Source organism: Vitis vinifera, chromosome 4, assembly GCF_030704535.1.
Source record: "Vitis vinifera cultivar Pinot Noir 40024 chromosome 4, ASM3070453v1".
NCBI classification, from domain to species: domain Eukaryota; kingdom Viridiplantae; phylum Streptophyta; class Magnoliopsida; order Vitales; family Vitaceae; genus Vitis; species Vitis vinifera.
Window position 1 is genome coordinate 3,342,132 of NC_081808.1, and position 16,124 is coordinate 3,358,255.

The window sequence follows — 16,124 nt, forward strand, 5'->3', positions numbered from 1 at the left end:
CTCACTTTTTGCTCATTTTCCTTATGTTTTTGTCACCTCCTTTTCCAATGAAGCTCACATCCTAGATAATTAGAAAAAGAAGGAAAGGGTCGGATAAAATAGATATTATATCTATATTCTTATTCAAATTAATAAAATTTTAATTTGACTACATAAGTTTTTCTTCAAAAGAAATTGATACGTATATATATAAGTATGATTGGTTAAACTATATTAAAAACCTTACATATCATTTTTATCTTTATGTTATTACACTAACAAGGGCGATCCTACTTAGCTTCCACTAACATAATAAATTAATGAAGGCTCTCTCTGAATCACGCAAACCTGATATTTTCTATTCTTGTATGATTGGTATTTGTTTCTCGAGAAACTGGTACTGTTTTCTTGGTCTTTTTTTTTTTTTTTTTTTTGTGCTCCAAATTAATTTAAAAGAATGTTTTGGATTAGCAGTTCCCTACCTTTAGACCCTTGTTGGTAAATGAAACGTAACTGATATTCTCTTTGTAATTCAGCATGTATGAAATGAAAAACCTTTCATATTTCATATCTTCTCATAAAAACACAAATTTTATCTCATCAAGGGAAATAGTTGAGAATTTAAGTTGGTACTTTTTCTCATTTTTATACTTTCTTGGTTATGTTTGATTTTTGAAAAATTTGAGGAAAAATATAATGAAAAGAAAAAAGAAAATAGAAAAGAAAAGTGGAAGAGAAAGATGAAACCAAATAAAAAATAAATTTAAAATTAATAAAATATTTTTATACGCTTTTTGAAATTTATTTTACTTATTTTCCTTTATCATATAAATATTAAATAATTTAAAATTACATAAATTTGTAATTAATTTTTATTTTATATAGATGCATTTTCAATTTTTTTTTTTACAATAAAACCAAAGATGAGAAAACCATCTTCTTTAAAATATTTTCTTTGGTTAATATTTTTTTTTAGGAGCCAAAAATAGCTTAAATGATTATTGTCACACTGACACGAGTAAGTGAAAAAATCTTGTAGACAAAATTAAATACAGAGAAATAATTTGGCGAGCCGACTTGCCTTCAGTAGGAATGGCAATTTCACGGGTATTTCAGGTCACCCGCCCCGCCCCGCTCCGATTAGAACGGGTATGGGAGCATAAAAATCGGGGATGAGACGGGTTCAGGTTTTAAAAAAAAACCCGAATCGGGTTCGGGGCGGGATTGGGTTTAGTAACAATATGCCCCGCCCCACCCCGAATATGAATTTACAAGTTTACCCCCACCTATAAATATTTGCTTCCTATCCTTTTTGATCTTCCTCTCTCGTTTTCTCTCCCGTTTTAGGTTTTTTTTCTCTCGTTCCTGGGGTTGTTGATGAGAGAACACAAGTGATGATGGAGACGGAGCTGTCCCGAATCACCTGAGACGACCTCATCATACTAGATTGCCTCGACCCCTTTCTGTACCAGTTTCCAGTGTGAAGAAATGGCTTCCGCAAATCCCTCCCATCCTCGTTCTCGTCCCTAAAACTCATCCCTAATCTGCAATCAGCAACTCAAGTGTTCGTCAAAATGCTAAAAGATGGTGTGTTTTGGACAGTTGGAGTACTCAATGCAGAAATCCATCAGATAATCCACCCGAAACTGCCATTTTCTCCATGGGAATCGTTTTAGATATTTTTTTTTGGAATTTTGATTTTTTGGTTTTGGGTGTTTTTTTGTCAGTTTCTGGGCAAAAGATGAGAGATTTGAATGTTGATTTGTTTGGTTTGGGGTGTTTTTTTTGTCAATTTCTGGGCAAAAGATGAGAAATTTGTTGGTGAAATTTGGGATTGTCCAGATTTGTAATCTGGTGGCAACAAGGTGGTCTTTTTGCTAATTTGTTTTCCTCATTTCAGCAGTCTGTAACTCATTGTTTTCACCTGTTTTTGGGCAACCCGGGTCGGAACGGCCGGGGATGGAATTTTGATTATTATTTCAAAACGGGGATGAGATTACATACCCCGCCCCGCCCCGGGTTTGGGACGGGGATGAGATTTGTTTTGAATAAACGGGACGGGGTTGGGATGAGGGCGACCCGTCCCGAACCCGTCCCGTTGCCATTCCTAGCCTTCAGAACCATTGTATCTTCTTCTACAACAATAGTTGCCAATTGCCAACTGGGCATCAAAACCATTGAATCTTCTTTTATAACACATGTTTGTAGGATGAGTCATTATCAAGGGTGTCGTCCTGCTAAGAAAACAAAACAAAAAAGATGATATATTCCCATTTGGTGTGTGTTCATATATGGATTTTATATCCTTTTGGGTGTACCCCACTTCTGCATCAAACCCAGGCTTGTTTGCTCGTATATATGTATATCTTTTTTGGAATCATATATAGCCACATAGCCTTAAGATATTTATTTTTAATTATTAATTAATTATTCTGGAAAATAAGTGATGGTGCCTTAGTAATGAATTACTTAAAAAAAAATTGTAATAATTATTTAAAAATTATAATTATTTTTTGTTTTTAGAATATCTAAAAAATATTTTCTTATATTTGATTTTTAAATAAAATAAATAAATTATCCTAGATTTTTTTTAATTGTTTTTTCAAAGTAAATAGACTAGAAATGAATCATTGAACCGACCAATCACTTCATCAATGATGACCAATCACTTCATCAATGATGAGTGCCAGCATGGCCATGAAATCAATTCTTGGCGCCGTCGGATATAGACAATGGTGATACTTAATTTAATTTGTTTGGCTTATCACTTTTGCTAGTTTTTGTCCATTCTCATTTTGTATTTTTTTTCCTAATTAAATTAAACTGTGAATAATAATAAAAACATTTTAAAAATTACTTATTAAATTTTACATATATTTGATGACTAAGATATAAATTTAACAAAATTGGGGGAAAATAGCCATTAAAGAATTATTTGAAATAGATTTTTTTTTTCAAATTTTTTTATTAAATAAAATGTTATTGAAATCATTGCAAAAATACTTTTCATTTATATCAAATATTATTATTATTTTTGAATACTATAATATTGTATGAAAATGATGTACTCCAATAGCCGAATGTGGTGTGTTGAAAGTCCAATGTGATGCCTTAATATATGTTTCTTCTTCCGGTCAAGATTTTATCCTTCTACTCGTCAAGTTTCAATTCTTTTCAAACAACTTTTTTCTTTCCCTTTGGATTTATATCAAAATATCAATTAATTTTTCTTGAGAATGATATTTGATTTTACAGAAATCACTTTCATAGAGCTTTTATTTCACATGCGATCTTAGAAGATGTTAAAGCATGCGTCAATAATCGTACATGGTTTGGACTGATGTTATTAATAATACGATGTTATATAAGAATGTAATATAACGGAGGATTGAGAGGTATAAACAAGCGGAACAGTGCTAATCGACAAAGGAATAAATCCCCACATTTATAAAGTATATAAATCTTTGGCTATGTTTGGTTCTCGGAAAATTTGAAGGAAACTGCAAAGGAAAGAAAATAGAGAGGAAAAATAAAATAAAATAAAAAAACGAATGAAAATAAAAAATAGAGTTAAAGATGATAAATTATTTTTAATTGCTATTTCAAACTTATTTTATTTATTTTAACTCATCAATATAAAGATTAAATACTTTTAAAATGCATAAGTTTCTAACTAATTTTCATTATATTTAATTTTCTTTGAAATATTTTATAGGACAACCAAACATAAGAAAATCATTTTCCTTAATATTTTTTTTTTCCAGGAATCAAACATAACCTTCAAGAATATGGTAATCAAAGTAATGATAAAAAGTTATAATAAAAAGTTCTTATTGTTTTTACGATTGATATTACATACATAATTTTTATTCTCTTTAACAAAACCCTAAATTATAAGAAGATAGAGATACACTAAGGATAAATTCGTCATTAATATTTTTTATTCAAAAGACATCCCGAACTATGGAAAGTGACCATCTCCTTCTTTGCATTTATTTTTATGTCCTATTTATTTTATCTATAAGCTTGTTAGGTGAAAATTAGTTGTAAAAATTAAATTAATTCTTTTTAATTTTTTTTTATCTCATCTTAATAAAATATACTATAATTTTTAATAAAATTAAAGATTAAATCAAGAAAAGAAATGTTAATAAAAATGATTTTATCATGTTTGATTTATTTAAAAAAAATATAAAAAAATATTTTTATTTTAAAATTAATAAAATAAATATTTTTTTAAATTTAAATGAACTGTGTATCTAAAAATTATTTATAAATTTATAATATAAAGTTACTTGAAGAAAACATTTTATTAATTGGAAAAGAAAAAAACAACATCTTCCAAACATGTTTTTTGTTTTACTTGTTCTAAAAAACTTTTTTATTAACTCAAGAAAACATGTTTTTTTTTTTTTTGAGAACAAAACTGTTTTCCAAAATTCAGTTCCCAAACACAATTTTTTTTTAAAAAACATAAAAAACTATTCTTAAAAATTGTTTTATATAACAGTTTTAAAAAACAACAACCAAATAGACCCTTAATTTCAATAATTTAAGGAAAAAGAAAGGGTTTGTAGGTGGGGGTGTGGTGGTTGGGTGGAGCTTACCTTTGTGAAAACACAAAAAACAGCTAATAAAAAAAAACAAGAAAAATAATTTATTCTTTGAATATTGAAAAAATATTGAAAACAACTTTTTATTGTTCTAAAAAAAGTAGTTTTTAAGAACACGGAAAACATAATAAAACAAAAACACACCCCCTTCCTCAAATAAGTTTTTTGTATTTTTTGTTTTTAAGAACAGAAAACAGTTCTTGAAAACAAGAACCATTAAAATGGATAAAAAGAAATGAGAGGGAAAAAATGCTTTTGAAGGAAAATAAAATAGAAGGGTAAACTTTTTCAAATATAATCAAAATTAATGAAATCTATCAAGGAGTATAAGAATTATATATGGAGAGAGAGAAAAGGAAAACATACATAAATTTGTATTAAGAATTTAAGAGTGAAGAGAAGGTGGGGATAATGGAGACGGAAAGATGGACAAATCAAGAATTTGTAACCAATTTTACTTATCCATAAATTGAGAATGACATATTCCCTTTTGGTGTGTGTTCATATATGGATTTTATATCCTTTTGGGTGTACCCCACTTCTGCATCAAACCCAGGCTTGTCTGACCGTTCATATGTATACCTTTTTTGGAGTCAAATACAGCCACATAGCCTTAAGATATTTATTTTTAATTATTAATTAATTAATTGTTTATTTATTTATTTATTTATTCTGAAAAATAAGTGACGGTGCCTTTCATGTCATCCATTATTGTGATCACAATTTTTCTTGCATCTTTAACAAATATTTTTTTAATCAAAATATTTGTAAACATGTTAGTAATGAATTACTTAAAAATAAATAAATATTGTAATAATTATTTAAAAATTATAATTATTTTTTGTGTTTAGAGTATTTGAAAAAATAATTTTCTTATAATTGATTTTTAAATAAAATAAATAAATTATCCTAGATTTTTTTATTTTAATTGTTTTTTCAAAGTAAATAGACTAGAAATGAATCATTGAACCAATTATTGGTGCCGATCAATTCATCAGTCTCACGTGGTGATAATTCATGGGCATGGGCATGCAGGTTGCGGCGGCACTTGGTGATAATTTAAGGAAGGTGGCCCATATAGTCACTCTGCCAATTGCCAACTTGCCATCAAAGCCATTGCATCTTCTTTTATTACAACAAAAATAGAAAAACGTGAGTTGTTCGTAGGATGAGTCATTATCAAGGGTTTCGTCTTGACAAGAAAACAAAAGAGACTAAAAAACAAAACAAAAAAGCTGATGATCATCTTTGTATTGCCGCTATGGCACTATTTCAGTATCGAAAAGTACCACCCAAATAAAAATGATAACATGATCAAGGTTCCATGGCGTCTGAAGATTTTCTCTTCCTCTACACTCGCTCGTTCTCACCAAAATGGTACCAGTTCAAGCCCAAATACAACTCCGATAATGTCGTCTCTGAATCAAGCATTCATCATCAGGCTTGATCACTCAAATTATCTTCTATTGTGTACTCAGATGCTGAATATTGTAATCGTTAATTGACTCAAGGAGATGATCGATGGCTCACAACCTTCTCCTCCAATTTTTCTTGAGAATTCTGAAAGTACAAACCCAGATTTTCAGATCTGGCAACGACAGTCGTTTTGTCATGTGTTGGATTTATTCATCTCTCATTGAGAATGTAATGTCGCAAATCATCGATCTCACTTCCGCTTCTGAAATCTGGAGTGCTCTTGAAAAATTCTTCTTTTGCTGCATTAATTGTATTTAATATCTTATTTATTTTTTTTATTTTTAAAATTTTTTTTTTATTTTTTTTTCTATTTAATTTTTTTATTTGTATTTTGTCTCATTTTTTAAATCAATTTATTTTTTAATTAATTAATTAATTAATTATTCTTGAAAATAAGTGATGGTGCCCTTCATGTTACCCATTATTGTGATTACAAGTTCTTGTGTCTTCAACCAATATTTTTTTAATCAAAATATTTGTAAAAATATTAGTAATGAATTACTTAAAAAATTAAATATTATAATAATTATTTAACTATATTTATTTATTTTTCTTTTTTTTTATTTACTTTTCCTCTGTATTTGAAATAGTGTATAAAAAAAATGAAGTATTCAACTTCAATTTTTTTTTTTACTATATTAAGTTTAAAAATTTTAAAATCAATTTAAAATATTTAAAATATATAATGTATACTTTTTGTATAAAAAGTTTTAATTTTTATGCAAAATTTGATTAATTTAAAAAAAAAACAAAAATAGGAAATATATTCTAGGACACTTATTTTGTTAATTTTTAAATAAAAATATAAACATGGAATTATCGTCTATAGATTTTGTTAATTTTAATTTTTAAATAGTCAACCTTTCACATCTTATGATAAAAATTTGTAAACATAACGACGTATTATCACTCCTGGGTGATCCTTTTTTATAATTCTCAGAGCCCAAGTCAATAGAAAGAGACAAAACAGTGTTCACGTTTGTTTGTTAATTTTTAATTTTAATTTTTTTGGGTGATTGTGAAACAGAACTTTGGGCTAAAACTTTAAGCAAGTAGAGGTGACTTCCCTAAAGTGAAGTTTCCAAAATAAGTATGTGGTCCACCCCTAAAGTGAAGTTTCCAAAATAAGTATGTGGTCCACGTGTCATTAAGGCTGACGTTGATGGTGTCTGCCCACATATGGCGTCATTTCTGACCCTTAATTGTACTGGTTTTGGACCACCACGTTCACCTCCAGCCATTGGATCTCTATCCCCCTTTTTCTTGGTCCCCCACCATACTCGCCATCCCCTAATTTTTCTTGTCCTTTTTGTCCTTGACTGTGAATACAGTGGTTAGTTTGGCTTTGATTTGTTCATTTTCTCGGATGAGAAGTCATCTTAATTTGGGGGACGTTAAGCCCGAAGATGTTTCAGAAGACACCTTGAAGGCCGTGGCTGAAATTCTGAGAAATTCTACTACCCTTAAGGTTTCTGAAGATGGTGAGCTCTATGTTTTCCACTCATAGGTTCCTTTTTTTAATCCAAAATAGAATTAATGGACGAGTTTTCTGCTTGTCCAGTGGATATTTTTCCTTGAAGTTTTGAAGATTTATCAGCACTCTTAGTTGCTTTTATGCTTGTTCTTTTCATTGCCCCAAAAAATTTTCTATGTTCTCATCGATAAAATCTATGTATTATAAGGAACATAAACAATGGTGTAAAAGAGAATGTACCCCTATTTCTTATTCTGTTATGTTGGTGCTCAATATGTTTACACTTGTTTTTGGTGTTTCAGGGAAAAAGATTGGCAGGGCTACTGAACTTTTAAAGCCAGAAGAGGTGGTAGAGCAAGTGAACATAAGGACAATTGCAGCATCACCCCTAGAATATGATGCAAAGCTTGAAGATGTGGAGGCTTACTTTGGTCAAATTGCCAAGGTATTTGCTGCATGCATTGTTCTTTTTTAATAATAAACTAATTTTTCTGGGCATTATTTGTTTCTTACTTTTAGAATCTATATTTCGGCATCCATTAGTTTATTTTATTGGCTTGGGATCTCCCTTGAGATTTTGTATTGCTAGGTGACAGTATGGAGTTACTTTTTTTGATGGATAAATTAATTTGAGATGAAAATTGTAGCCTTCCTTGAATGATTGTCTATTGTAAAATCTCCACTAATGCAATCCTTAAATGAACGACTATGAACAGGGCTAGATCCCTTTTTTGCTTTATGTGCACTTGAATATTTGAAGGGGAAAAGACAAACATTTTCTATTCAACAAACTGAACAGTCTTTCCCCTGAGTTTCTCAATGTGAATCAGATATTTAACCGGTGTGTGAACCTGAGCAGAAGTGTTGAAATATTCTTATTATTTGGAGCATTTGTATTCATGGTTTCAGAAAGTTGGGATTTTAATGACTCACCCCAAAAGACAGTTGGAATTTTTTGTTTTCAAACTTGCATTTGAACCATCGGGATGAATAAATGTAATTGTAAAACCCAGCCTAATCTATCTCCCATATAAAAGAGAATAGGTGAAGATCATGTGAACATTATTGCCAACTTTTATACTGACTTATTTTCTCTGAAATTCTATTTATGGTACTCTGTGAATTTATCCATATTTCAGGTTAATAGTGTTAGGCTGCCCCGTCATGTTGCAGAGAAAAGGGTATTTTGTGGTACGGCCCTAATTCAATACTCAACTGAGGAAGATGCTGCGAAGGTTTTGCAGCAAAGCTTGGTTTATGCTGGTGTTGAATTGGAACTAAAACCAAAGTAAGTAGTGCTTGAGGCTGCAGGTTGAAATAAATGTGATTCCAATGCAATATGGATGAAGAAAGCATACAGTTTTGAATGGGGATGGCCAATTAGTTAGTATATTTGATTTATCCTTTTTCTTTTTCTAATATCTATGAAGTTCTACATAGAGTGAATGAAAGGCTTATAACAAAAATAATGAGATTTTTCTGGTTATTTTATAATTCAAAATTACGTACGTGTATCAATAGTTACTGTTTTTAATATTACATGCTAGGAAATATTCATAATTTTTTAATTTATGCAACATCTTTCTGCAACATCTTTTACTGATTCTTATGGTCTCCTATCATAGAATTAAACTGCAGGGAAACTGTCATATATATCATCAAGATTGTTCTTCATAACCATTAATTTGCTTTATTTCTTGAAAAATATTTGTCTAGATTAACATTTCTAACTTTTCTTTGTAATTGCTGAACTTGCAAATTCAACAGAAGGTCTAATTTCTGTCGATGCTTTGGCTCCCTCTTGTATTGGTGTTCACGTCCATTTCGATAAATTCTCTCAACCCGCCGGAGAAGAGGCTCAAGTAGATGACTCAAAAATAGGTAACTTCTTCTTGGAAACAGACCTGCATCCAGGTAAAAAAATGAAGCTGAACTTGGCCACAACTACAAATGGAGCTGTTTTCTTGCCTCATCAAGTTGCTGAATCCATGCCCTTTTCATCCAACAAGCTACCCGAAATCTTGAACCGGTTTTCCTGAAAGAAAAATCCGCAGAAGCCGAGATAGTAAAGAAGGAGCTAGAGGCCTGTGAGGAGCCTGCCATGGAAGGAGAAGCCAGGTACTGTGCAACATCATTAGAGTCCCTAATCCATTTCAGCACTTCAAAGCTTGGAAGGAATGTGATTGTGCTGACCTCATTCACATTCCTTCCAAGCTTTGAAGTGCTGAAATGGATTAGGGACTCTAATGATGTTGCACAGTACCTGGCTTCTCCTTCCATGGCAGGCTCCTCACAGACCTCTAGCTCCTTCTTTATTATCTCAGCTTCTGCGGATTTTTCTTTCAGGGAAAATCGGTTCAAGATTTTGGGTAGCTTGTTGGATGAAAAGGGCATGGATTCAGCAACTTGACAGCCAGGAGTATGAGTTTGGAGTGGGGATGAAGAAGGTTGCAGACAAATCAGTGGTGTGCCATAAGATGAACTACCCATATGCTGTTTTCTACTGCCATACCTTCACTAAGACACGGACTTACATGATTCCATTGGTGGGTGTTGATGGAAGCAAATCTAAAGCCATGGCAGCTTGTCACAGTGATACATCAGCTTGGCACCCACAGCATGTGGCCTTCCAAGTGCTCAAAATTAAGCCAGGAACGGTCCCAGTCTGCCATTTCCTTCACAACAATGCCATGGTCTGGATTCCAAAGTAAGAATCAGCCTCAAGCCTCAAGCCCAGTTGCATTATCAGTTCCATCTTAAAGCTGTTTGTAGTATGAATGGTTAGAATAAAAAATTAAATAAAAAAAAACTTTATTAAATAAATAAACTTTAGTTATTTTATTTTTAATTATATTAATTTATTAATTAAAATATAGACGCCCGGTTTCATCATATTAAAATATATTGGTATGATATTTTATTAATAAGGCCACTAATTTTATAAATTAAATATGATGAACAACATTTTGAGAATCAAAGATGTGCCTCCATTTGGAAATTTCACACGAGATTTTGGGCATGTCACCTATTTTATTCCCAAAGGGTTGACTAAGAAAAACAGTAGAGCATGTCACCTAATCACACGAGCTTAGTGATTTCGGGACCCTCTTCTGACAATAAATGAGCCACTATTTCATTTAAAAACCCATAACAAAGTGATTTTGGCCCGATCCCCACTTCGGTTCACACATTGGAACCCTTGGTACATCCGTTACAAAATTTGGTACATCCTTCACAAAATTTGGTACATCCTTCAAAAAATTTAGTACATCCTTCATTAAATTTGGTACATCCGATCTGACAGATTCCGAGGCCCCCATTTCAACATGGATGGTCCATAATTACTTTTAGAAACCCATAACAAAGTGATTTTGGACCGATCCCCACTTTGGTTCACACATTGGAACCCTTGGTACATCATTTACAAAATTTGGTACATCCTTCACAAAATTTGGTACATCCTTTACAAAATTTAGTACACCCTTCATTAAATTTGGTACATCCGATCTGACAGATTCCGAGGCCCCCATTTCAACATGGATAGTCCATAATTACTTTTAGAAACCCATAACAAAGTGATTTGGGGCCGATCCCAACTTCGCAACGCATTTTTAGACCCTTCGTACATCCTTAACAAACTTTGGTACATCTGAGTTTAGTGATTCCGAGGCCCTATTCTGACCATGGATGAGCCACTATTTCATTTAAAAACCCATAACAAAGTGATTTGGGCCCGATCCCCACTTCGGTTCACACTTTGGAACCCTTGGTACATCCTTTATAAATTTGGTACATCCTTAAAAAAATTTGGTACATCCTTCATTAAATTTGGTACATCTGATCTGACAGATTCCGAGACCCTCATTTCAAAATGGATGGTCCATAATTGCTTTTAGAAACCCATAACAATGTGATTTGGGGCCGATCCCCACTTCGGAACGCATTTTTAGACCCTTCGTACATCCTTAACAAAATTTGGTACATCCGAGCTTAGTGATTCCGGGACCCTCTTCTGACCATGGATGAGCCACTATTTCATTTAAAAACCCATAACAAAGTGATTTGGGCCCGATCCCCATTTCGGTTCACACTTTGGAACCCTTGGTACATCCTTTATATATTTGGTACATCCTTCAAAAAATTTGGTACATCCTTCATTAAATTTGGTACATCTGATCTGACAGATTCCGAGACCCTCATTTCAAAATGGATGGTCCATAATTGCTTTTAGAAACCCATAACAATGTGATTTGGGGCCGATCCCCACTTCGGAACGCATTTTTAGACCCTTCGTACATCCTTAACAAAATTTGGTACATCCGAGCTTAGTGATTCCGAGACCCTCTTCTGACCATGGATGAGCCACTATTTCATTTAAAAACCCATAACAAAGTGATTTGGGCCCGATCCCCATTTCGGTTCACACTTTGGAACCCTTGGTACATCCTTTATATATTTGGTACATCCTTCAAAAAATTTGGTACATCCTTCATTAAATTTGGTACATCTGATCCGACAGATTCCGAGACCCCCATTTCAAAATGGATGATCCATAATTGCTTTTAGAAACCCATAACAAAGTGATTTGGGGCCGATCCCCACTTCGGAACGCATATTTAGACCTTTCGTACATCCTTAACAAAATTTGGTACATCCGAGCTTAGTGATTTCGGGACCCTTTTCTCACCGTGGATGAGCCATTATTTCATTTAAAAACCCATAACAAAGTGATTTGGGCCCGATCCCCACTTCGGTTCACACATTGGAACCCTTGGTACATCCTTTACAAAATTTGGTACATCCTTCACAAAATTTGGTACATTTTTCACAAAATTTGGTACATCCTTCATTAAATTTGGTACATCCGATCCGACAGATTCTGAGGCCCCCATTTTAACATGGATGGTCCATAATTACTTTTAGAAACCCATAACAAAGTGATTTGGGGCCGATCCCCAATTCGGAACGCATTTTTAGACCCTTGGTACATCCTTAACAAAATTTAGTACATCTGAGCTTAGTGATTCCGGGACCCTCTTCTGACCATGGATGAGCCACTATTTCATTTAAAAACCCATAACAAAGTGATTTGGGCCCGATCCCCACTTCGGTTCACATTTTGGAACCCTTGGTACATCCTTTACAAAATTTGGTACATCCTTCACAAAATTTGGTACATCTGATCCGACAGATTCCGAGACCCCCATTTCAAAATGGATGGTCCATAATTGCTTTTAGAAACCCATAAAAAAGTGATTTGGGGCCGATCCCCACTTCGGAACGCATTTTTAGACCCTTCGTATATCCTTAACAAAATTTGATACATCCGAGCTTAGTGATTCCGGGACCCTCTTCTGACCATGGATGAGCCACTATTTCATTTAAAAACCCATAACAAAGTGATTTGGGCCCGATCCCCACTTCGGTTCACACATTGGAACCCTTGGTACATCCTTTACAAAATTTGGTACATCCTTCACAAAATTTGGTACATCCTTCACAAAATTTGATACATCCTTCATTAAATTTGGTACATCCGATCCGACAGATTCTGAGGCCCCCATTTTAACATGGATGGTCCATAATTACTTTTAGAAACCCATAACAAAGTGATTTGGGGCCGATCCCCAATTCGGAACGCATTTTTAGACCCTTGGTACATCCTTAACAAAATTTGGTACATCCGAGCTTAGTGATTCCGGGACCCTCTTCTGACCATGGATGAGCCACTATTTCATTTAAAAACCCATAACAAAGTGATTTGGGCCCGATCCCCACTTCGGTTCACACTTTGGAACCCTTGGTACATCCTTTACAAAATTTGGTACATCCTTCACAAAATTTGGTACATCCTTCATTAAATTTGGTACATCTGATCCGACAGATTCCGAGACCCCCATTTCAAAATGGATGGTCCATAATTTCTTTTAGAAGCCCATAAAAAAGTGATTTGGGGCCGATCCCCACTTCGGAACGCATTTTTAGACCCTTCGTATATCCTTAACAAAATTTGGTACATCCGAGCTTAGTGATTCCGGGACCCTCTTCTGACCATGGATGAGCCACTATTTCATTTAAAAACCCATAACAAAGTGATTTGGGCCCGATCTCCACTTCGGTTCACACATTGGAATTACAAAATTTGGTACATCCTTCACAAAATTTGGTACATCCTTCACAAAATTTGGTACATCCTTCATTAAATTTGGTACATCCGATCCGAAAGATTCTGAGGCCCCCATTTTAACATGGATGGTCCATAATTACTTTTAGAAACCCATAACAAAGTGATTTGGGGCCGATCCCCAATTCGGAACGCATTTTTAGACCCTTGGTACATCCTTAACAAAATTTGGTACATCCGAGCTTAGTGATTCCAGGACCCTCTTCTGACCATGGATGAGCCACTATTTCATTTAAAAACCCATAACAAAGTGATTTGGGCCCGATCCCCACTTCGGTTCACACTTTGGAACCCTTGGTACATCCTTTACAAAATTTGGTACATCCTTCACAAAATTTGGTACATCCTTCATTAAATTTGGTACATCTGATCCGACAGATTCCGAGACCCCCATTTCAAAATGGATGGTCCATAATTGCTTTTAGAAGCCCATAAAAAAGTGATTTGGGGCCGATCCCCACTTCGGAACGCATTTTTAGACCCTTCGTATATCCTTAACAAAATTTGGTACATCCGAGCTTAGTGATTCCGGGACCCTCTTCTGACCATGGATTAGCCACTATTTCATTTAAAAACCCATAACAAAGTGATTTGGGCCCGATCTCCACTTCGGTTCACACATTGGAATTACAAAATTTGGTACATCCTTCACAAAATTTGGTACATCCTTCACAAAATTTGGTACATCCTTCATTAAATTTGGTACATCCGATCCGACAGATTCTGAGGCCCCCATTTTAACATGGATGGTCCATAATTACTTTTAGAAACCCATAACAAAGTGATTTGGGGCCGATCCCCAATTCGGAACGCATTTTTAGACCCTTGGTACATCCTTAACAAAATTTGGTACATCCCAGCTTAGTGATTCCGGGACCCTCTTCTGACCATGGATGAGCCACTATTTCATTTAAAAACCCATAACAAAGTGATTTGGGCCCGATCCCCACTTCGGTTCACACTTTGGAACCCTTGGTACATCCTTTACAAAATTTGGTACATTCTTCACAAAATTTGGTACATCCTTCATTAAATTTGGTATATCCGATCCGACAGATTCCAAGACTCCCATTTCAACATGGATGGTCCATAATTGCTTTTAGAAACCCTTAACAAAGTGATTTAGGGCCGATCCCCACTTCGCAACGCATTTTTAGACCCTTCGTACATCCTTAACAAAATTTGGTATATCCGAGCTTAGTGATTCCGGGACCCTCTTCTGCCCATGGATGAGCCACTATTTCATTTGAAAACCCATAACAAAGTGATTTGGGCCCGATCCCCACTTCGGTTCACACTTTGGAACCCTTGGTACATCCTTTACAAAATTTGGTAAAGCCTTCACAAAATTTGGTACATCCTTCATTAAATTTGGTACATCCGATCCAACAGATTCCGAGACCCCCATTTCAACATTGATGGTCCATAATTTATTTTAGAAACCCATAACAAAGTGATTGGGAGTCGATCCTCACTTAGAAATGCATTTTCAGACTCTCGGTACATTCTTCACAAAAGTTGGTACATTCTTCATTAAATTTGGTGCATCCGAGCCTAGTGATTTCGGGACCCCCTTTTGACCATGGGTGAGCCACTATTTCATTTAGAAACCCATAACAAAGTGATTTGGGGCTGATCCCCACTTCGGTTCGCACTTTGGAACTCTTGGTACATCCTTAACAAAATTTGGTACATTTTTAATTAAATTTGGTACATCCTTCATTAAATATGGTACATCGGATCCGATAGATTCCGAGACCCCCATTTCAACATGGATGGACCATAATTGCTTTTAGAAACCCATAACAAAATGATTGGGTGTCGATCCCCACTTCGTGACTCATTTTTGGACCTTTAGTACATCTTTCATTAAATTTGGTGCATCGGAGCTTAATGATTCTGGGACCTTCTTCTGACCATGGATGAGCCACTATTTCATTTAAAAACCCATAACAAAGTGATTTGGGTCTGATCCCCACTTCGGTTCACACTTTGGAACCCTTGGTACATCCTTTACAAAATTTGGTAAATCCTTCACAAAATTTGGTACATCCTTCATTAAATTTGGTACATCCGATCCGACAGATTCCGAGACCACCATTTCAATATGGATGGTCCATAATTTCTTTTAGAAACCCATAACAAAGTGATTTGGGACCGATCCCCACTTCACAACGCATTTTTGGACCCTTCGTACATCCTTAACAAAATTTGGTACATCCGAGCTTAGTGATTCCGGGACCCTCTTCTGCCCATGGATGAGCCACTATTTCATTTAAAAACCCATAACAAAGTGATTTGGGCACGATCCCTACTTTTGTTCACACTTTGGAACCCTTGGTACATCCTCTACAAAATTTGGTACATCCTTCACAAAATTTGGTACATCCTTCATTAA

General features: G+C 34.2%; 2 protein-coding genes across 2 annotated transcripts; both read left to right on the forward strand.

Annotated features, from left to right (window-relative positions):
* Positions 1-7,308: 7,308 nt before the first annotated feature.
* On the forward strand, positions 7,309-9,709 carry LOC104879005 (la protein 1). Its single transcript, XM_019219367.2, has 4 exons — positions 7,309-7,549; positions 7,845-7,987; positions 8,682-8,830; positions 9,310-9,709. The coding sequence occupies exons 1-4, from the start codon at positions 7,435-7,437 to the stop codon at positions 9,371-9,373; spliced, it is 471 nt and encodes a 156-aa protein (XP_019074912.1). The 5' UTR covers positions 7,309-7,434; the 3' UTR covers positions 9,374-9,709.
* Positions 9,710-9,763: 54 nt separating this feature from the next.
* LOC104879004 (BURP domain protein RD22) lies at positions 9,764-10,383 on the forward strand. The gene has a single exon (XM_010650236.3). The coding sequence runs from the start codon at positions 9,789-9,791 to the stop codon at positions 10,251-10,253; it is 465 nt and encodes a 154-aa protein (XP_010648538.3). The 5' UTR covers positions 9,764-9,788; the 3' UTR covers positions 10,254-10,383.
* The last annotated feature ends 5,741 nt before the right edge of the window (positions 10,384-16,124 follow it).